The sequence below is a fragment of the Hyperolius riggenbachi genome, chromosome 8, assembly GCF_040937935.1.
Source record: "Hyperolius riggenbachi isolate aHypRig1 chromosome 8, aHypRig1.pri, whole genome shotgun sequence".
Lineage (NCBI taxonomy): Eukaryota > Metazoa > Chordata > Amphibia > Anura > Hyperoliidae > Hyperolius > Hyperolius riggenbachi.
The window spans coordinates 43,225,619-43,249,798 of NC_090653.1; the positions used below are offsets into that span (position 1 = coordinate 43,225,619).

The window sequence follows — 24,180 nt, forward strand, 5'->3', positions numbered from 1 at the left end:
TGACATGTGATCTGTGTGTGTGAGTGTGATGGGGATGACATCAGATGTCAGCCACCCAATCCAGATTCTTGCAGTCAGATTGGGTAACAGTTAATTAATTTTGTTTTTATATATATAGGGGTCCATCCTTCAAATCAGGTGTTTTTGTGGCTACACTCCTTATAAATATAAAGGTCATGATGACCACACTTGTTGTAGGACCCTTGCAAGATGGATTCCCAGGCTGTGAGGGTCACCAAGGGTAGGCAAGGGAAGGGGTGTGAGCATTGGAGGCCCCCATCAAAGTGGTGCTGGAGGACCTCATGATTTGTAGTTATGCCCCTGGTAGGGGCCCCTGGTAGGAGCCGTGTCTCCTGCCTCTGAGCTTAGCGCATGATGAGTAGAGCGTAATGCATCGCATGTAATGTATTGCATTCTGCTCTACTCATTGCCCGGTAAACCTGTATGTTCCCTATTCTGCTTGCTGCAGTTTAGAGCGCACACCCCACAGTGACAGCAGTCTGGATCGGGACACGTTGGAGGAACAGGTGAGATTCGGGTGTGGGCTTCCTGCACACGTGACTCTCTCTGTCCATCTCCAGTCCTGAGGACACTGTGGTTGCCTTGAAGAATGTGCTGTGTAAACAGCTGCCTTCTACACAACAAGTAATGGCACTTAAAATAGTTTCCAGCAACACTTGGATAAGCCGTTGGGAAAAACACTGAGCTGACGGCTGTGTCTGGTCAGGATCAGCAGCAGGAAGGAGAGACACAAATATTTCTTGTGTGTCAGGGACTGTGTTCTGCAACCTCAGGGAAACTAGATGCAAAGCATTGCTCCTAAGCCACTCATAGGGGTAATGCTGTGAAACCACGCTTGATAAGCAGCATGGTGGCGCAGTGGTCAGCGCTCTCGCCTCGCAGCGCTGGGTCATCGGCTCGAATCCCAGCCAGGTCATTATCTGCAAGGAGTTTGTATGTTCTCCCTGTGTCTGTGTGGGTTTCCTCTGGGCACTCCGGTTTCCTCCCACATCCCGAAAACAAACAGATAAGTTAATTGGCTTCCCCCTAAATTGGCCCTAGACTATGATACATACACTACACAATACATACATAGACATGTGACTCTGGTAGGGATTAGATTGTGAGCCCCTCTGAGGGACAGTTAGTGACAGGACAATATACTCTGTACAGCGCTGTGGAAGATGTCGGCGCTATATAAATAATAATACGTGATAGTGTAGCTATCTTAGATCAACTCCATATTGACTTCTTATTAGTAATGCAGTAATAATTTGCTGCGACCCCGTTCACACTACACGCATTGTTGTCCGGTTTTCAACAACGTGTGCAATATGCGATTTGTGAGGTCCTTAAAAAAAAGTCAATTTTTCTCTATGGACCTCGTTCGCATTAGCGCGTTCCATCTGTACGCATTTTTGACACACACTGTCGCATGTATGTCTGTGCGTAGCGCACAGAAACACCTGCCAATGCAAGTCAATCACTCAAACACGTGAAAAACGCGTATAGGGATGATCGGAAAGAGGAAATTCCGCCAGCGGTAAATTCCGTAACCGTTACATTTCCGCAGAATTTTGCGGATTTCCGTGGAATTCCGCATTCCGGCAGAAAAATTAAAGTAATCACAATTGAAACCTCGTTTATGCTAAATGGTAGACCATAGAACCTAGTGGCTGTTCCCCCGGTCATTTTTTTTTTTTTGCAGCAGCAGGAGGTGTTGCTTAAACCATGGGACCTGGTGGTGGTCCCATGGCGGTGGTTTTGACACTGTAGGAGGTGTCGCGTAAGCCATGGGGTTCCACGGCGGTCATTATAAGGGTGGTTTGGAGCCGCAGGAGGTGTCGTGTAAGCTTTGGGACCTGGCGGTGGTTCCATGGCGGTGGTTTTGACGCCGCAGGAGGTGCCGCGTAAGCTTTGGGACCTGGCAGTGGTTCCATGGCGGTCGTTTGGGCGCTGCAGGAGGTGTTGTGTAGGCTATGAGACCTATACAAAATGGTTGGGAAAGGTGAGATAGCTAGGGAGCTGGTTGCTAACATAGGATTAATTGTTTTTTGTTAACTCTGTAATTGGTGCTGAACTAATTCCGATTTTCATGCAGAAATACATTTGGTTGGTTTTTGTAAGCCTCTGATTGGTGCAGAAATTCCTATTTTCATGCAGAAATTCGGTTGTTTTCACTTTAAACTTCTTCTAGGGGCTTCCTTGTGATCGGCGTACAAAAATCCGCATTCCGACGGAATTACGCATAGCAATTCCGAAATTCCATCGGAACGGTATAGCAATTCCGTTCCGATGCGACGGAACCACCAAATTCCGGCCGGAATTGCGGAAAACGGAATTCCGCGGAATGCGGTGTGCATCCCTAATTGCGTACAAATGCATGCGTTTTTCTCTGTGCGTTTTTGAGAAGTGTCTGTGCAGAGACAATGTGAACGAGGAGGCCTTAAGGTCCACTTTAAGGTATAGTTGGGGGGGGGGGGTTAAACCTAACTTCCCTAACTAGTGGGAAGGCTTTGGAAGTTCCAGAGGCTTCCCAGATCCTCCCTGTCCCCTCTGCTGCTGACTCCCTTCCTGTCCAAAGTTTTGCTCCCATCCATGTACGAGCCTGACCATACTTTACTTGCACAAGTCCGTCTGCACATGCCCAGTAGCATGAAGCCGTCTTTGCAGGGAGGAAAAAGCTGTGCACAAGTGGCTCCGTACGTGAACGGGCCTCGAGAGCAAATCCGACAAGCTGGAAGTGGGACCCAGCGCTGGAACAGTGGGCACTATAAGGGTCAGGGATGGTACCCAGGTAAGTATCTTTTTTTTTTTCCCCTTCAGGTTCACTTTAAAGCGGACCCAAACCAAACATTTGTTTAATTCAAAATATTTAGTTGCACCACTCTGACACATACAAAGATAAATAAACACTCCTTCAAGCCTATGGGCATTTCAGTGCATGCTTTTCACCCTTCTCTTTTCATAGCTAGGGTCATACAGGTGGCAGCCATTAGCAATTCCTCCTTTGCTGGACACCACCTACTCCACCAGTCTGCCGGATTCTGTCCCGGCAATTTGAAAGGAAGGGAGGGGTTCCTCCAATAAATGTAAAATATTTTAATGTTGGGTTTGATATTAAGCGCTACACAGTCCTGCTCCTGAAGGAGGGGAATCCTCTCTATCATAAACGTTCTTTTGTGTTGCCAAAATGGTTCTCACCATTACCACACCAAATATTGGAAAGGGACTCACCCTTTTCTAAGACCCCCAATTAGGTCTTAGTCTCGCCTTGGGGTTATTCCCAGGTCACCCCCGAACTTATCGAACTGTGTCTTTAGTGGGCTAGGCCAATCCACAAGTGCTGACAGATAACCTCCAAATAAAAAATCTCACATAGCGTAATACTGTATGGTTTTAAAAGCCTTAAAAATTTATTGCACTTACAATTTTCTCCAGATAAAAGACAGCATGAGTTTTTCAACGGGCTCTCCCCCGTATTGGTGGCCTCCGAAGGGCTCCCCAAATGTTGCTACTCGGTCTAGCTGCCGCGCGGTCAGCCTTCCGTGTAGTTTCCGCGTTTGCCCCGCTGTTAGCTCTGCACTCCACGCCGTCTCAGGTCCCGCCCTTCTTTTCTTCTCACTATTTCCTTTTCATTTTTTTGCAACACATCATTCACTTTTTCTGATTTCGCTTTATACTCCTCTGTCCCTTTAAAACTTTGAAGGTTTTGTTTAATTTCCTCTATCTCATTACCCAATCTCTCTAATCTTCTGTTTTTCCGTTTAATCAGTAGCTGAATCAGGCCTAACCCACATTTGTCAAACGCGGGGCAAACGCGGAAACTACACGGAAGGCTGACCGCGCGGCAGCTAGACCGAGTAGCAACATTTGGGGAGCCCTTCGGAGGCCACCAATACGGGGGAGAGCCCGTTGAAAAACTCATGCTGTCTTTTATCTGGAGAAAATTGTAAGTGCAATAAATTTTTAAGGCTTTTAAAACCATACAGTATTACGCTATGTGAGATTTTTTATTTGGAGGTTATCTGTCAGCACTTGTGGATTGGCCTAGCCCACTAAAGACACAGTTCGATAAGTTCGGGGGTGACCTGGGAATAACCCCAAGGCGAGACTAAGACCTAATTGGGGGTCTTAGAAAAGGGTGAGTCCCTTTCCAATATTTGGTGTGGTAATGGTGAGAACCATTTTGGCAACACAAAAGAACGTTTATGATAGAGAGGATTCCCCTCCTTCAGGAGCAGGACTGTGTAGCGCTTAATATCAAACCCAACATTGAACTGTCTATAAAAATATTGGCGCACTGCCTGATTTGATTATATACATTTGCGCATCTCAACTGTTTGTGTAAAATATTTTATATTTGTCATCATGCAGCTGAAAAAAAGCTGCTATTTATTATTATAATTTAGAAAAGAGATTTTATTTCTGAAATCTTGTATTTTTAATTTGGGTCCACTTTAAGAGCTTTAGTCATGACCTCTGCACTTCCACTGACAATGCAGCACCCTAAAACGCAGATGCACCACAGCTCCCAGCTTAACCCTCTGAAGTCTTTAAATGGCTCTACTGTAATCCCTTCCGGCCTGTGCTCAAATCACCAATCATCAGACCTGTACGAAAGGCTGGGGAACCTGGGAAAAGTCAGCCCTACCCGTATGCAGTGTTTTCATATTTGGACAGAGAAGTCCATGTAAACAGTGTGGGAACAATGCTGTCTCTGTCCTCCAGTCACACATGCCTTCTGGCATCGCTTGAGACAGCAGTCATGTGAATAGGACAACTGTAACAGCTTCCCACTGATCACAGCAGAGCGAACGAGTCCAGTGTTTGTGGCAGACACAGCAGAGCGAACGAGTCCAGTGTTTGTGGCAGACACAGCAGAGCGAACGAGTCCAGTGTTTGTGGCAGACACAGCAGAGCGAACGAGTCCAGTGTTTGTGGCAGACACAGCAGAGCGAACAAGTCCAGTGTTTGTGGCAGACACAGCAGAGCGAACGAGTCCAGTGTTTGTGGCAGACACAGCAGAGCGAACGAGTCCAGTGTTTGTGGCAGACACAGCAGAGTGAACGCGTCCAGTGTTTGTGGCAGACACAGCAGAGCGAACGAGTCCAGTGTTTGTGGCAGACACAGCAGAGCGAACGAGTCCAGTATTTGTGGCAGACACAGCAGAGCGAACGAGTCCAGTGTTTGTGGCAGACACAGCAGAGCGAACGAGTCCAGTGTTTGTGGCAGACACAGCAGAGTGAACGCGTCCAGTGTTTGTGGCAGACACAGCAGAGCGAATGAGTCCAGTGTTTGTGGCAGACACAGCAGAGCGAACAAGTCCAGTATTTGTGGTAGACACAGCAGAGCGAACGAGTCCAGTATTTGTGGCAGACACAGCAGAGCGAACGCGTCCAGTGTTTGTGGCAGACACAGCAGAGCGAACGCGTCCAGTGTTTGTGGCAGACACAGCAGAGCAAACAAGTCCAGTATTTGTGGCAGACACAGCAGAGCGAACGCGTCCAGTGTTTGTGGCAGACACAGCAGAGCAAACAAGTCCAGTATTTGTGGCAGACACAGCAGAGCAAACAAGTCCAGTATTTGTGGCAGACACAGCAGAGCGAACGAGTCCAGTATTTGTGGCAGACACAGCAGAGCGAACGCGTCCAGTGTTTGTGGCAGACACAGCAGAGCAAACAAGTCCAGTATTTGTGGCAGACACAGCAGAGCAAACAAGTCCAGTATTTGTGGCAGACACAGCAGAGCGAACGCGTCCAGTGTTTGTGGCAGACACAGCAGAGCAAACAAGTCCAGTATTTGTGGCAGACACAGCAGAGCAAACAAGTCCAGTATTTGTGGCAGACACAGCAGAGCGAACGAGTCCAGTATTTGTGGCAGACACAGCAGAGCGAACGCGTCCAGTGTTTGTGGCAGACACAGCAGAGCAAACAAGTCCAGTATTTGTGGCAGACACAGCAGAGCAAACAAGTCCAGTATTTGTGGCAGACACAGCAGAGCGAACGAGTCCAGTGTTTGTGACACAGCAGAGCAGAGAGCAATTAACAATTAATCCAGTCCAGCAAATGTCTGCGATCTGCAGCTGCCGTACTGGAATTCCTGATAAACCTGGAAAGTAAACATTTTTTTTTTCTTCAGAAATCTACTACAATAAAGGGAACCCGAGGTGAGAGTGATATGGAGGCTGCCATATTTATTTCCTTTTAAACATTACTAGTTGCCTGGCAGTTGTCCTGAACCTGTTTCAGTAATACTTTTAGCCACATACGCTGAACAAACATATCAGGTACTCAGCTAATTCAGGTTTTGCTGGATTAACCATATGCTTGTTCCAGGGTTTTAACTCAAACACTATGTATGCCAGAAGATCAATATGACTGCCAGGCAACTCGCATTGTTTACAAGGAAATACTTTAAATATGGCAGCCTCCATATCACTCTCACTTCAGGTGTCCTTTAAGGTTCCTATCACACCAAAATCATGGTGTTACGTCGCAATGGAAAACATCATTGCATTCCAGCGCGAGACAATGAGATTTCTATGGTACGTTAACACAGGGTGTGGTGGCGGGTCCCATTGGAGTAACAAACAGCATGCAGTGCATTGACCAGTCAATGGGCAATTTAAATGCTGGTTACTGTGAAGTATCGCGTTAACATTGTAGCAACTGGCATTAAAATGAGCGCGCGTTGCTATGTAAACAGGGTGTGTAACTAAGGAAGGCACGCTATGCAGCACGCCCATACCTAGCGTGCATACTGCTCCTAAGTTGTTTTTAACCTGCGCTGCTGCATCAGCGGTGTTTAGCGAATCTAGCCCAATGTGCCTGTTTACAGTGTCAGCGAAGCATCATTTCATTGTTTAATATCTGATTGAACAAACAGAAAAAATACAGAGTACAGGCACTACAGTTCTCCTCAACGACACAGATCTTAAAGAGAACCTGTACTGAGTAAAATTATTTAAAATAAACACATGAGGTAACTTCAAATGAACATTACATAGTTACCTTGCTATTAGTTCCTCTCAGAAGTGCACCATTTTCTTCTGACAATGATCCCTTCCAGTTCTGACAACATTTTGTCAGAATTGAAATATATCAGTTGCTGTCAGTTATTTATCAATTGCTGTCAGTTATAGCTGAGAGGACAACTCATGTGCCAAGTAATGTCCATGTTTCCCTCTGGCTCAAGTGGGCGATATGACAGTTTAACAGTGTGCTGACCAGAAAGCTGTTATGGGGTAATGACCATTTTCAAAATGGAGGACAGAGAATTCCCTTGATCACAGTGAACAAAGAGGATGTGGGACAGGAGAAAGAGATTGAGGAGTAGACTACACGGGAGGCAAGTATGACCTGTGTATGTTTATTTCACTTTTAATTTTCAGTTCAGGTTTTCTTTAAGTATGTGGATCACAGGACTACAAAAAACGGGTTGCTTTTTGTGTGTTAGTGGCTCAGATTGCGTGCTCTAACTAATCCTCACACCAGCAAGCATTGTTCCATAGAGAGAGAAAGCATCAGCAGTTGGCACATGCAATCTATATCAAAAACTTTATTGTTTCAGCCACATATCAAAAATTGGTTAAAAAGCAGACATAGAAAAACCTTCCTACCCGTTTCCTACTGAGCTGTGGGGTGAGGTGGGAGCGGTGAGCTGCCTGACAGCTGTTTCGCTCTCCTGAGCGTCTTCTGAGGCTCTGCGCACTGCTCGAATCGCAAGGCAAGGTGTATAGTGTGAAAGGACCTTACAGGATAACTTCAGGATATGTCAAGACAAGACAAATAACATTTATATCAAGCTTTTCTCCTGGCGGACTCAAAGCACCAGAGCTGCAGCCACTAGGGCGCGCTCTATAGGCAGTCCCAGAGTTAGGGAGTATTGCCCAAGGACTCCTTACTGAATAGGTGCTGGCTTACTGAACAGGAAGAACCGAGATAAAAACCCAGATCTCCTGTGTCAGAGGCAGAGCCCAGCCATTGGCTGGATAGTGGATTAAAGTGGATCTGTGTCCAACTAGAATTGGATTAAAGCCTGGTACACACTTTCAATTATGATTGGCCAATCACTGACCACCTCCATGTAGTATGAGGGTCATCAGATATTGAATATTATGAGCAGATTGTGAAGGTAAACCCTCATACTATATAGAGGTGGTAAAATTGGTCAGTGATTAGCAAATCATAATTGAAAGTGTGCACCAGGCTTAAGACTCACACGTGGGCTGAGAATTGTTCCCGCCCCCTCCTGTCTTACTAAGCTACTCCCATTGGTCAGGTGTAACTAGATCAGCGCCAACTATTGCTGTCACCCAGGGCCGGTTCTAGACTTTTTGCTGTCTGAGGCAAACTTGTGAGGATGCAAACTCCCCTCCCCCTCTTTTGGAATGATCGCACAGCACCTGACAATTTACTCTGCTTTATTTCATGTTCTCACATGACATGCTGCAGCTCAACACAATAACACACTGGCTGGCTGGATAGCTGCCAGTCTGCGACAAACAAACTGCTCACCCTCAGCAACTCTATTTCTCCTCAGTCAGGACAGCAGTGCCACCTCCTCCCTTCTGCTGTATAAGTCAAATGAAACACTACTGTTCTCCTGTCTCCCCCTCCTCACTCACTGTCAGACTCCTCACACAGCCCAACAAGCTGCTTTTCCCCAATTATGACCTCTTCCTCTCGCTCTCCTCTTGCTTCTCCTCCTACTCTGACTGCATGCTGTTAGTGTAATCACAGTACAAACATGCTACCCCTGTAATCTCTGCACCTGATGCTTCACCTTGCTTCAAGAGAGAACCGGCCCTGCTGTCACCTCTATCACATGACTATAGATGGTGTTAGCTGACCAGTTGGAGCAACTTAGTTAGATAAAGGTCTCAATTTAAAAGTCCACCATCACAAAAAATGTAATTTTAAAATACATATGCATGCATGTAAAATGTAGATTTGACACAGTAAAATGCATTATAAATGACCTTTTTCTTATGTCGCTGTCACTTACAGTAGGTAATACAAGCAGGAGGAGCAGATTGATGCCTGGTTAGCCTCTTGTATAATCTGCCTGAGCTCTGCAGACGGGGTTGGCATTATAGCTCAGGCACTGTGCCAGGGCCATGCTGTTACATGATGGAGCAAGCTCACAATACTGAGTCACACTGATAAGCTAAATAGCTGCAGCTGAGGGAGGGGTTAAGGTATTTACACAGATTACCGAAAAGAAAGGCAATGATGGCCGCTTCAGGCGACGATCGTTCGCCTATCTATTGTATATACAGCATACGCCCGATGTCGCTCAAGGGTCCAGTGTGTTGCTTATGCTGGGTGGGAGAAGGCGCCCCAATGTGAGTGTCAGAAGACAATGTTAGGCCTGAAACACACCAGAGGAGTTTTTCTGAGCGTTTTGAGTTTTTAAATCTGCTGCTAATGTTATCCTATGTGTCTGTGCACACTGGAGCAATGAGGTTTTGTAAAAAACCCCATAGCATTACATTGGGAAGAGCTTTTAGAGGTTTCAAAACCTCTTCCCAATGTAATGCTATGGGTTTTTTTTACAAAACCTCATCGCTCCAGTGTGCACAGACACATAGGATAACACTAGCAGCAGATTTAAAAACTCAAAACGCTCAGAAAAACTCCTCTGGTGTGTTTCAGGCCTTGGTGTTAGTATGGAATAGTCTTACCTCAATGTGGAGGTTAAAGACTACATTTGTTGGAAATCAATACAAACAACGCGTTTTTCGTGATTCATCCGCTTCTTCAGGTTAATAACACAGTGTCTTAGGCGCTCCTCACTCATAGTAGAGAAGATAAGACAATGGCCTAAATTCTGGTTGGATTTTCAAACAAATTATCTCATGCACAGTAATTTACCTCATGAGGTAATGACATTTTAGCAATTCTGGTAGATTTTAGCCATGTTTTATCTCATGGGGTAAATTATGAAGTAATTCTTGAGGTAATTTGCATTAATTTTACCGAAAATAGCTATTCTCATGGAAATTAGGGGGCATGTTAGCACATAATCAGTTTAAGACCTGCCTGTACCTGGAGGTAAAGTCAATTTGTATGTATTTTGCAGTTTTTACTGGAGTTCCTATTGCTGTTTTAGTGGAGTTCCTATTCAGGCTGTGTAATAGGAAAGCATAGTAAAAATAAAACTCCAAATATTTACTGGATTTTTTTTATAGGGGATGCCTATAAATATGCTTTCCATAGGTTGCTACATAATAAAATACACTTCTCCCCCTCAAGAAAAAAGAAAAAAAAAAAACATCCTCCAAAGACTATCCTAACTTATGGAAGACAATTAAAGACTACTATTATTTATTTACTGCATGCTTACCGCTGAAATATTGCACGTTTTACCGCACTTTATGCATTTACTGCACGTTTTACCGCATCATCAAAACTTGGTATACAGAGGCGCCAGAGTAGAGTAAAACGTTTTAAAAACCGCTTAAAAGCAGAGGGGGATGTTAGGGTGGACTCACCTCCCTTTTACACAAAAAAAGAAAACTCACTTGAGTCTCGATAAAACAGAATTGGCAAATAATTTATTCAACTCCACAAATGCAACGCGTTTCGCGGGCGTGACCCCGCTTCCTCAGGAAAAAATGGGAGCACAACTCAGTGGGTCAAGCAACGCCTCTGTTGACAGAAGCGCTCAAACTTATTGCTTGACCCACTGAGTTGTGCTCACATTTTTGCCTGGGGAAGCGGGGTCACGCCTGCGAAACACATTGCATTTGTGGAGTTGAATAAATTATTTTTCAATTCTGTTTTATTGAGACTCAAGTGAGTTTTCTTTTTTGTAAGAGGGAGATAAGTCCACCCTAACATCCCCCTCTGCTTTTAAGCGGTTTTTAAAACATTTTACTCTACTCTGGCGCCTCTGTATACCGAGCTTTTGCTGATCTTCTAGTCCACCCTGGGTGGAGGGTTGCATCCCCATCTACTATCTACAGAGAGCGACTTCTTAACCTGAGTGGGGTCAGGTCCTAATGCTCCCCACCTGCATTTAAAGTGGTTGCCTATGGGTAACCCGTGTTTGTGAGTAAATACACATAAAATTGTATTGAACTCTTCATTGTACCTGACAATACTGCACCATATTGGGCTCTCGATTCTCTTCTTGTTTTTTAAGCACGTTTTACCGCATGTTTGGAAATGCAGAAAGATCTTTCAGAATTGCTAAAAAAAAGAGGTATTTTACTTACAAAAAAAATATTGACCTCACATAGCTATCAGGAATTAAGGCCAATGTTTTATTAACCTGAAGAAGCGGCTGAATCCCGAGAAACGCTTCATTTGTATTGGCGGCCAATAACTGTACTTGTTACAGTGATACCGAAGCGAAAAAACCTTATGATATAATGAATTGTATGTATATTATAGATAATCAGAAAAGAGTCTCATATTTTATTTTCACCTATATAGCTTTTTTTTATAACATTGCATCATTCTGTCATATTTGCAGTTTACAAACCACACTCTGTATTTTAAACTATAAGGGCTTGTTCACACTAAGGGCGCTTTTGTTTTTTTTAAGCGCGGGCGATTTTCAAAATCGCCCTAAAAGTGCTTGAGCAATGATTCCCTATGAGAGTGTTCACATGTGAGCGGTTCGATTCTGATCCGCTCACCAAAGCGCTGCCTGTACCATTTTTGGGGCGATTTTCCTATAATGAAAACTATAGGGAAATTGGAAAGCGCTTGAGAAAGAGCTTGAGAAAGCGATTTCCCCAGCGCTTTTTAGAATAAATACATTGCATTTATTATTTTCCGGGTCAATGAGTTCACTTCCTGGCTGACGTCAGGAAGTGAAAAAACAAATCGCTCTGCAAAAGCGCTAAGAAAAGCGCTTTACTAAAAATCACTAACGCGCAGGTAAGCAAAATTGCACACAAAAATAGCAAAACGCTGGCGTCAGCTATTGAGATTTATGATGTGAACAAGGCCTAAAACAGAGCAGAGCTAATGACTCTGAACTTTCCTGCAGAAAAAACCTTATCACAAGCTGTCTCTCATTGTTTCTGGTTTGTTTAAAGAGGAACTCCAGTGAAAATAATGTAATAAAAAAGTGCTTACTTTGTACAATAATTATGTATAAATGATTTAGTCAGTGTTTGCACATTGTAAAATCTTTCCTCTCCCCGATTTACATTCAGACATTTATCACATGGTGACATTTTTACTGCTGGCAGGTGATGTCACTGGAAAGAGATGCTGCTTTTTAGGCAATTGTAAACAGCCGTTATTTCCCACAATGCAACAAGGCTCCCACAGTGTGATGTCAGTACCTCCGTGCTGTGCGGCGCTTACATCACACTGGGGGAGGGGTTTCACCACAAAATCAGCCATACAGAGCCCCGTGATGTTCCGTTTGTGAAAAGGAAAAGATTTCTCATCGGAAAGGGGGTATCAGCTACTGATTGGAATAAAGTTCAATTCTTGTTTACAGTTTCTCTCTAAGTGCTCCAGAAAACAGGACTGTTTAGAAGCCAAGTTGAGTCAGAGCTCAGAGACATTCTTTTGCATAGATAACAACTTAACTCTTCTTCTACTGGAAAACAATATGAGACTCTGTTCTTTGCTACTAATGTTCTATTTTTTAGCTGTACTACACATACAATCCATTATCTCTTAAGTTTATTTTCCCTTCAGGTTTGCTTTAAAGGGGAACTGAAGAGAGAGGTATATGGAGGCTGTCATGCTTATTTCCTTTTAATCAATACCAGTTACCTGGCTGCCCTGCTGGTCTATTTCTCTGCAGTAGTATCTGATTAAAACCAGAAACAAGCATGCAGCTAGTCTTGTCAGATCAGACTTATAAGTCTGAACCACTGAAACACCTGATCTGCTACATGCTTGTTCAGGGGCTATAGCTAATAGTATTAGAGGCAGAGGATCAGCAGGGCTGCCAGGCAACTGGTATTGTCTAAAAGGAAATAAACAGGACAGCCTCCATATACCTCTCTCTTCAGTTCCCCTTTAAGAATGTGTATAATAAGCCACAACACATGGATTACATGACACAGAGTAAGGTTGTGCTGTATCTGTGCTGCATTAGAGTCATACCGTAGAATGATTCACTTTTCCTTTTTATTTTCTAGAACCGTGTCACCTGGAAGCCTGAGATTTTAGCGTCTTTATATCAACTTTGGGGAGACCACAAGCATTAGACTGATTTAATAAAATGAATTTAAGCCTATACCAAGTGTCATTTCTGTGTTTTTTATTTTTTAATCCTCATAAGGATTTGACTTCAGATGCACTTTAAAGTACCCCTAAAGCTAAAACATACTTTATGGGACACTTAAGCCAGGAATAAAAAAAAGTTTTACTTGCCTGGGGCTTCTACCAACCCCCTGCAGCCGTCCAGTGCCCTCGCAGTCACTCGCGGAACCTCCGGTCCCCCGCCGCCAGCTAGTTTCGTTTTCGCTGACAGGCCCTAACAGGGAGTCGGCGTGCTTTCTGTGCTGGCCTGGCCATACGTATCTTTCTTCATGTTCCTGTCCCCAATGGCATCCTGCACAGGTGCAGGACGCTACTGCGGACGGGAACACGAAGGAAAATATGCGTGGCCAGGCCTGTCGGGCTTGCCAGCGAAAACGAAACTAGCTGGCGGTGGGGGACCGGAGGTTCCGTGAGTGACTGCGAGGGCACAGGGATGGCTGGAGGGGGCTGGTAGAAGCCCCAGGAAAGTATTTTTTATTCCTGGCCTAAGTGTCTCTTTAAGTCCATGGTGGGCTAGACTACTCAGGGCCGAGGCACAGGAGGCGCCAGCCTCTGGGTGCCTGTGGCCCTCCTCGCCAAGTCATTGCAGAGTAATCGTGAGCAGAGTGTGTTGCAGGCAGCAGTTATCTCTCAGCACGGGGGGGGGGGGGGGGGGGTTACCAAATACTGGGAGCACATCTGGCTATCTAGGTTGGGGGGGTTACCAAATACTGGAAGCACATCTGGCTATCTAGGTTGGGGGGTGGCAATCTAGGTTGGGGGGTTACCTAATACTGAGGGCACATCTGGCTATCTATACTGGGGAAGGGGGGTACCTAATACTGGGGGAGCATCTGACTATTCTGGGGAGGGGTGGAACCAATACTGGGGGAACATCTGGCTACCTACACTGGAGAGGTGGGGGTACCTAATACTGTAAGCACATCCTGCTACCTCTGCTGGGTGCAAGACAGGCAAAAGGGGCTCAGGAAATTTGGGCGCTCCATGCACCACCATATGCTACAATGTGAATTATGGCTCTAGCGGCGCTCAGACAGTCATTTTGGCGCTATCAAAAGACGGCACACAAAGTACCATAAAACCAGTGTAATTTGTCTGCCAATAGCTGGCAGCTGAATTACATCTTACCCCTGAGTCAGTGGCGGCCTGGAGGGGGAATAGTAATTAACGCCGCCGGGACTTTTGCAGGAGCAGGGTGACCCATTTTCCGAGTTTGTCCTGCACCCAAATTTCATGGCACCTTCAATACATGCATGCCCCGGGGGGGATACTTAATACTGGGTGCAAATCTAGCTATCTATACGGGGGGGGGGGGGGTGGAGTTACCTAATAATGGGGGCACATCTGGCCACCTATACTGGGGAGGGGGGGCTACCTAATACTGGGGGCACATCTGGCTACTATACCGCGGGGGGTGTAACCTTGAACAGGGGGAAGGTGCGTGAACAAAGTGGCCCCGAAGACAACAAGCAGCATGAGGTAAATATTCTTACACTCCACACTTCTTGTTCTAAACTTTCAGCACACTTTATTGCTTCTTCAGTGTCTCTTTAAAGTTTAAAGAGACACTGAAGCGAAAAAAATATATGATATAGTGAATTGGACTACTATGAATAATTACTAGAAGATTAGCAGCAAATAAATTATTCTCATACTTTTATTTTCAGGTATATAGTGTTTTTTCTAACATTGCATCATTCTATAATATGTGCAGATTACACAACACTCAGCATTCAAAATGAGTCTTTCAGAGCAGTCTGTGAAGTAATGACCTCGCCTCTAGCAGAGGAAAAGTAAATAGTCCAGGAACAGTTGAGATAATAAAAGTCAGATAACAGCCCTCTCCACGACTAACTTAGTCGGAGAGCTTAATGGCTTGTTTGCATAGAGATAACAACTGGAGTTTCTCAACTCTTATGCTGGATACACACCATGAGTTTCCGCGTCGCACGCGGCCGTCGATACGCGTCGATTCGATTATTTCCGAACGAATTTCGATGATTTTTAGGTCGAATGCCATTTAAAGTATGGCAAATCGACCTAACGATCCATCGAACCTTCGATCGGACATGTTGGAAATAATCGAATCGACGCGTAGACGGCCGCATCGAACGCGGAAACGCATGGTGTGTATCCAGCATTACTGTACTGGAAACAATTAGACTGATGTATCTGATCTTAATGTTTTATTTCTTAGCTGTGCTACACATACAAATCATAATATCATCTTTTTTTTTTCGCTTCAGTGTCTCAAGTACAGTTGTGAAGGGGTTTACTTAGCAGGCAATCAGTGGGGGCAGGAAGGGGAGGAAGGTAGAGAAGGTGACACGGGGTAAGCGATCTGTCATGGGGAAGGGAGTGAGGCCGCAGCAGTACTATAAGATGGCTTGTTCCATATCAATGTCATTCCTGGACCAGGCGGTTGCCACAGCTTCATTCAGTATGCTATTTTTCCCCAGACTTCATGATTTTTAACACCCTGCTTACTGGTTACTGCCCAATACATGCAAGTAAGCAGAATGATCGTAGGTAGTCTGTAAAAACTCATGTGTGTGCAGATCCTATATATGGGATGACACGCTGCCCATGCCAAGGCTATCGCTGTTACAGGCAGACCTATTTTAACAATGAATGTAGCAACAGTGGGAAATAGAATACTGCAGTAAAATGCCATTGCAGTGATGGATGGACTCTGCAGCAGCCGGTCTGCCATTGCCGATGTCTTCCTATATTCTTTACCTGGGTGGAGCAAAGCAGTTTAAAATGGCGCAGGACGAGCGCTTCTAAAAATGGAAGCCGCGATTAGCGGCACCCACTATTTATCTGGCACCATAATTTAACCTCCATCAAATAGACCGCCAGACCATAACCTGGAATACTACGGGGGACCACTAGACCACCACCCAGGAATACTGTTGATGACCACCACCAGGGAATACTATGGGGAAACACTGTAGATATGGCCTTTGGCCTAAAAAGTTTGGACCCCCCTCCTCTACAGGATCCAGAGGCTTCCTTCTTCTGAGGGGAATATTCGTTATTTACCTCGGTACATTTTAAGATCTTGGCAGGTTTCCTATGTTTCCTTACGCCTGCAGGCTTCCGTCCAGATTAGCGAGTCTTTAGATTTGTAAGCCTGTAACATGCCATTCCCCTGCCTGTACCAGATATAGAGTGGCTGGCTGAGATTCCTGTGTGTGACCATCCCTGGCCTTACGTTAGTCAGGTGTGAGTCATGTTTCCTTGTGCATGGCTGTGTGTCTACATATAACCTGGCTGCGCTAACACCAGGGCTGTCTACATATAACCTGGCTGCGCTAACACCAGGGCTGTCTACATATAACCTGGCTGTGCTAACACCAGAGGCCTATGTGCTTTCCCTAGGGGGGGGGGGGGTGTTTGTAACAATCACCCCTGCAGCAGATGCAACTGCAGGGTGCCCCGGGGGAGAGGGAAGCCTGGGGGGGGGGGGGGGGCACACAAGGCCGTTTATCTGGACAGGTGGGGTGCAGTACAGTAGAGGGAGTAGCAGGAAAGGGGGCCTGACTCCCCTCCATCACCTCAGGCACCCGTTTAGCGCACCTACCCTCAAAAAAGTAGAGCATCAGCAATGCAGGGAGACTCACCTCTTACCCGTTCCATGCACTGGAGGTTCACGCTCCGCCGGTCTTCCCAGTCTCCAGCACTCGCTCTACTTCCTGATTAGCAGAAGTAGAGTGAGCGGCAAACACAGTGAAGACCGGCGGCACGTGAACCTCCAGTGCATGGAATGCGGAAGAGGTGTCTGTCTGGACGCTGCTCTAATACTGGAGGGGGGGGGGGGGAGAGCTGAAGGGGGGCACGAGGTGAGGGGAGTCAGGCCCCCCCTCCCAACGGCTGTGTTGTCCACTGCTCTCCCCTCCAGGCTGCCTGTACTGGGGACACCTATACATGGCTGTCTATACTGGGGCCACCTAGACCCGATTGCCTATATTTGGGATACCTATACCAGGCTCCCTTTACTGGAGGCACCTACACCTGATTGCCTGTATTTGGGATACCGATACCAGGTTACCTATACTGGAGGCACCTACACCTGATTGCCTGTATTTGGGATACCGATACCAGGTTACCTATACTGGAGGCACCTACACCTGATTGCCTATAATTGGGATACCTATACCAGGCTACCTATACTGGAGGCACCTACACATGATTTCCTATATTTGGGATACCTATACCAGGCTACCTATACTGGAGGCACCTACACCTGATTGCTTATAATTGGGATACCTATACCAGGTTACCTATACTGGAGGCACCTACACCTGATTGCCTATAATTGGGATACCTATACCAGATTACCTATACTGGAGGCACCTACACCTGATTGCCTATATTTGGGATACCGATACCAGGTTACCTATACTGGAGGCACCTACACCTGATTGCCTATAATTGGGATACCTATACCAGGCTACCTATACTGGAGGCACCTACACATGATTTCCTATATTTGGGATACCTATACCAGGCTACCTATACTGGAGGCACCTACACCTGATTGCTTATAATTGGGATACCTATACCAGGTTACCTATACTGGAGGCACCTACACCTGATTGCCTATAATTGGGATACCTATACCAGGCTACCTATACTGGAGGCACCTACACATGATTTCCTATATTTGGGATACCTATACCAGGCTACCTATACTGGAGGCACCTACACCTGATTGCCTATAATTGGGATACCTATACCAGGCTACCTATACTGGAGGCACCTACACCTGATTGCCTATAATTGGGATACCTATACCAGGCTACCTATACTGGAGGCACCTACACCTGATTGCCTATATTTGGGATACCTATACCAGGCTACCTATACTGGAGGCACCTACACCTGATTTCCTGTATTTGGGATACCTATACCAGGCTACCTATGCTTGAGGCACCTACACCTGATTGCCTATATTTGGGATACCTATACCAGGCTACCTATACTGGAGGCACCTACACCTGATTTCCTATATTTGGGATACCTATACTGGAGGCACCTACACCTGATTTCCTATATTTGGGATACCTATACCAGGCTACCTATACTGGAGGCACCTACACCAGATTGCCTATATTTGGGATACCTATACCAGATTACCTATACTGGAGGCACCTACACCTGATTGCCTATATTTGGGATACCTATACCAGGTTACCTATACTGGAGGCACCTACACCTGATTGCCTATAATTGGGATACCTATACCAGGTTACCTATATTGGAGGCACCTACACCTGATTTCCTATATTTGGGATACCTATACCAGGCTACCTATACTGGAGGCACCTACACCTGATTGCCTATATTTGGGATACCTATACCAGATTACCTATACTGGAGGCACCTACACCTGATTGCCTATATTTGGGATACCTATACCAGGCTACCTATACTGGAGGCACCTACACCTGATTGCTTATAATTGGGATACCTATACCAGGTTACCTATACTGGAGGCACCTACACCTGATTGCCTATATTTGGGATACCTATACCAGGCTACCTATACTGGAGGCACCTACACCTGATTGCCTATAATTGGGATACCTATACCAGGCTACCTATACTGGAGGCACCTACACCTGATTGCCTATATTTGGGATACCTATACCTGCCTATACTGGGGCACCCATACCTGGCTACCTTTCGGCAATTGCCGGACCCCAAATTTCTTCTCTTTCCAAGTTAATAACGGGAATAGGGGAATAGTATTTAATGCAGCCAGAAATTTCATCATTCGGCTCACTCTGTGCCAAGCTCAACCCTCTTCCACCACTGAGCAGCACTGCAATGCTGACATCATCCTCTGGCTTCCGATCACGTCATATCATGTGATAGGGACCAAGAAAAGGGTATCGGGATTACCGGGCCGTGAGTGGACGAAGTGGAGAGCCAATCCAGCATCTGGCCCAGGTAAATATGAATCTATACCGGCCTGCGTGGCTGCATTAGGCAGCCCAAGTTTATCTGCTGCCGCTGCCCTGCCCTAGGTTATTTATAGTGAGATAACTCGGCAGGGCTGCTAAAAGGTTAATTTAATGAGGCATAAAAAAGGTTCTGTATTAAGAGAAAGAATTGGGAAATAAAACATGGGTATGGCAGCTGAACCAATTTATAGATCCCCAGTAACCTCTAACTCAATCCCCTCTTCCACCTTCCCACAATCAGTCTGAAGCCACGCCTCCCTGCTAGAGACAGCCCTGACAGTATGGAGGCGTGTCTTTAACTGATACACCAATCACTCTTCTCCTGCAAACCAATGTGACTAAATGAGGAGTGGCTTCAGAGGAGATGAAGATATATAAATTGGCGCAACAGGTATTATATGATTTTGCAAAAACCACATTTTTTTTTTCACAAAAGATTTATATTCAAAATAATACATAAAAATCTGTGCCTGATCCAGGGCAATAATGGTGTGTATACCTACCAACTGTCCTGATGGGAGGTGTGATCCTGAATCCTGCGCAGTCCCTCCTGTGTCCTGGTCCCATTATGTGCTGCCCCTATGCCCAGCATAGATGCAGAGTGTAGCTGTGTTGCTTGCACCTCTCCGCTAGAGTCCAGCAATGTGTGCTCATCCTGTCCGCGCTTACCTCTCCCTCTAGTGCCAGAGTCTACTACATCCCATAATTACATGCAACATTAGGAGAGTCTGGTACTAGAGCGAGCGGCAGGGGTTAGAGGAGGGCGCACACCACTAGACTCCTGCAGAGAAGTGAGAGCTTCGCTGTAATACTCTGCATTTATACTCGGCACAGGGAAGCACTTACACCAACAGGGAAGCTGTAATAGGAAAGGATGGAATGGAAGTATAACGTAACCCTAGACCACCAAGGTAGCTGCAATGGAGAGGAAGGGAGGTTTAGTCTTTGGAGGGGAGGGAGGGGGAAGAGGGGTTCTGTTCCCGACCACCAGGGAACATTTAATGAGGCTTAAACCACTTAACGACCGCCTAACGCCGATAGGCGGGTCGTTAGTGGTATAGCATGGAAACGGCCTTTCCATGCCAGTTCACGGAGGGTGTCTCGGTGAACAGCCGGAGAGCCGCCGATCGCGGTTTGCCAGCGAACTGTAAACAGGCGGGGAAGAAATCCCAGCTGTTTACATCACACGGCGCTGCTGCGCAGCAGCGCCGTGACGTAGATCAGCGATCCCCGGCCTCTGATTGGCCGGGGATCGCCGGCATATGATAGGCTGAAGCCTATCCTTCAATGCGCAGGATGGAAATCCGTCCTGCGCAGCCCATGGAGGGAGAGGGAGGTAAGGGGAAGGAGGGAGCACCAAAAACGCTGCGGAGGGGGGCTTTGAAGAGCCCCCCCCCCCCCCCCGCAGATCACAAACAGCCGGCGGTGATCAGACCCCCCCAGCAGGACATCCCCCTAGTAGGGAAAAAAGGGGGGGGAAGTCTGATCGCCAAGGCTCAATCCTGATCGGTGCTGCGGGCTGGAGAGTCCATGCAGCACCGATCACTGCAGAAAGCCCTGGTCCTTAAGTGGTTAATGAGGGGGCACTAAACACCACCAGGGGAGCTTTAAGAGGAAGGGAGGGGGCTTAAAGTGAACCTCCAGGCTAAAATTCTACTCAGCAGAACTCAAAAGGCTTGGTGTTTCTTTAACAGTTTCACAGCATTGTTTTTCTTACCAAAGCATAATTTTTAGCTGCATTTTTAGCTAAGCTCCACCCATCAAAGAAAACTGCCCGGGGCTTTTTTCCCCTGATGCTGTGCAAAGCATGATGGGATTTCCTATGTTGTTATTCACGTTGCCTAGCAACTGGGAGGGGTGATCAGGACACAGGACAGTTGGAACTGTGTCCCATGCTCCCTGTCACCTCCTTTCAACCAAAAGATGGCTGCCCTCATGAAATCACAAACATTTACCTGTTCTTTTAAAACAGGGCGGGTAAGAGATTATATTACCTATCTATTTTTTTAATTAACATAACTAATTGTTTAGGCTGAAGTTCCTCTTTAACCTTTGACCACCAGGGAAATTTTAATGGGGAGGGGGACACACAACACCAGCAGGTAACCTATAACAGTGAGGCAGCGGGGCACTAATCCTCAGCAGGGAAGCTATAACGGGGGCTCGAGGGGTGGGCACTAAACACCACCAAGGAAGCTATATCTTGGTTGGGGGAGTTAGCCTTAGACCACCAGGGCAGGGAAGCTATATTGGGGAGAGGGGGCACTAAACACAACCAGGGAAGCTATGAGGAGGTAGGGGGAACCACTAGACACCATGGAACTGTATAGGGGTGGGGGCACGTTCCCCATGCAGATTTGGTTAAGTAAGTGTGTGTTTGTTTGTAAGTTTCATTGACAAGACTTGACCTTTAATGGTTTAATACACTTGTACCGGCCAGTATGAACATTCACCCACTTTATAACTGCATCAGCCATAAATCAGCACACAGCTCTAACAAAACAAAATCACTCAACATTTCATTTTGAGTTTGTATTTAAAAAAAAAAATGAAGACCATTGTGTACCGTTTCCTTTGTAGGAACAATATGAAGATAAAATATCCACCAACCATGAGACAAAGTTTAAGTCCAAGTAGTCCAAGTCATATCCCTGGCTCAGTGGGAATAGCTATTCCCTTGCAGAATTCAGGATTTCATACTCAAATCTTATGGTCCCTGATGCGGTCACATGACCTCCAGAACAACAGGACTCTCAAGTAGATGCCACCAGAATCCACAGGTTTGTTTCACGGGAGTCTCCACTGTTCAGAGTAGGCTTCAGCTCAGATCTGCAGTGCATTGTGGTCCATGCGGTCATAGTAGGTTAGCATTTAGAAATCTGAACAGTGTTTCACTTGTTCCACAAGAAAAAAAAACATACAAATAGATATAAAAATACTTAAAAATATCAATAAATTAAATGACTGCCTCCCAGTGTAGTCTTTCCTCCTGAGACCAACTCTTGCGGTCAGGATGGCTGTGGAAAGATCCAGCGTAACAGCTGTGGTACTGAAAAGTAATATTATTGTTACAGGAATACATCTGGTTGTATTTTGAATAATAGCGTTAATAGCAGTGCAGAGGAGTACCTTCAGGATTATTTGACATGGAGACATCCAGACATTAAAATGCTGCCTTTACATCTCAGAGATGCTGCTTGTGGCAATGGGCCAGAAGACACGAGAGGGCTTTTAGGGGTGACAGGACGTTTGGGTGTTGGAGGCCCTGCAGAGGTTTGGACATCCATGTTAATATAATTGAGGGAAATTTAGGGGTCTGAGGCAATATTTTTAATCTAAAGTGGTGAAGGCAACGCAGTGATTGGTAAGTTTGTGGCAGCTAGGATTAGGCACTGTGGATGGGGGGGGGGAGGAGGGGATCGGTTAGGGCTAGGCATGGGGGAGGGTAGGTTAGGGTTAAGCATTAGTGGGAGGATCAGTTAGGGATAGGCATTGTTGGGGGGGGGGGGGTAGGTTAGGGTTAAGCATCCGTGGGGGGATTGCCTGAGGTTAGGGATCGTTGGGGGGATTGGTCAGGGTTAAGCATCGCTGGAGGGGGTTCGGTTAGAATTAGGCATTGGTAGGGGGGGTCATTGGTAATTTTACCAATATTCTACTAGGGGATATTTCCATGGTGACCATTTTGCATGAACACCTTTTAGGGAGGTATATTTCATAGTGCCCAAGTAAAAGTGGCATGTACCCTTCAGGGACTGTGTACCGGAGCAAAATCACATGAAAACACCCATTCTGCAGGTACTGTATAAATCATTGCATTTTGCTGAAAAAGCCCTCCAAAATTCCTGTTGCCTATCAGAACCAATCAGAAAACACCTTGCATTTTCAAAACCTGCACTGTAAAAATGCCCAATTTATTTTGATTGGTTGTTGGGCAATACAAATTGCCATTTATTATAGTGCCTGTCCAATTCCAGGAGGAAAATGTATTGTTGTTCTGAATAGCGTGGGTTTATTGTTGTCCTATTTCCCCATTAGTAAATCCTTTCCTTCTCTTCCTATCCGAACAGGAAGTGGGGAAATCATTCCAAGACTGAAGTAGACAGCGACAATGGGGAGTGGTTACATTGTCCCTCATTTCCTGTCCCCGGGGGGAGCAGTTTTAACAAAGCCACAAAGCTCCCAGGACAGGGAAAAGGCCAGGAAATGAGAAGAATTCTCTTTAGTAGGAACACAGACAACTATACAAAATCCCTTTTCACACTATTCAAAATTGGATTTCAAGGCCTGTTTCACACTTACAGCGGTTCGTCATGTCACCCAAAAATGCAGCATCCTGTTACATACTTTAATTGAAAAGTAGGCCTCACAGTATGATAACGTGTGGTTCAATCTTTCAGGACCAATCCAGTGCTCTCGTATAACAATGCGCCGCAACGTGACGCATCTAGTGTGAAAGAGACCTAAGGCAAAACTAAAGTCATGTATGGTAAGTAGCCCAGCAGAGTCACCAGAATAACAGTTTTTAAAATATAGGTTACCTTTCTCTAGCAGAATAAAATAAATAACACAGAAGACTGAATGCACACAAGCCCAAATTCACAGATGCCCTGGTTCTGTACAGATATGAATATCTAGTTAGTTGTCATCACATAAAAAAAAAACTGTAATGTTGAAAATATTTTTTTTTGCCTCCCTTGTACAAATAAAAATAAACAACAAAAAATGCAGATGCATAGATTTTTAATTTAAAAAAATTAAATAAAAATCTATGTGCAATATTTGACATGAATCTATCCCCTTTTGATTTTTGATCAAAGAGAAATCAGTTTTTTCAAATCTGGTGGCTATCCAGGGCTAGCGCTACCTGTTAGGCAAAGGGAGCAATTAATTGCACCAGGGCTCGGAGCACTATGGGCCCCCACCCCCCCCAGGTCTCCCCCCGACTGCCCCCCGAGAACCCCTTC

General features: G+C 45.7%; 1 protein-coding gene across 1 annotated transcript in view; it reads left to right on the top strand.

The window, feature by feature from the left end:
* The window catches only part of APOM (apolipoprotein M), a 47,446-nt gene extending 34,228 nt beyond the window's left edge, over positions 1–13,218 (top strand). Inside the window, exon 6 of the mRNA XM_068250328.1 lies at positions 13,121–13,218. Within this exon, the coding sequence (XP_068106429.1) occupies positions 13,121–13,143 (23 nt within the window). The 3' untranslated portion in view covers positions 13,144–13,218. The remainder of the gene's footprint in view (positions 1–13,120) is intronic.
* Positions 13,219–24,180: the final 10,962 nt, after the last annotated feature.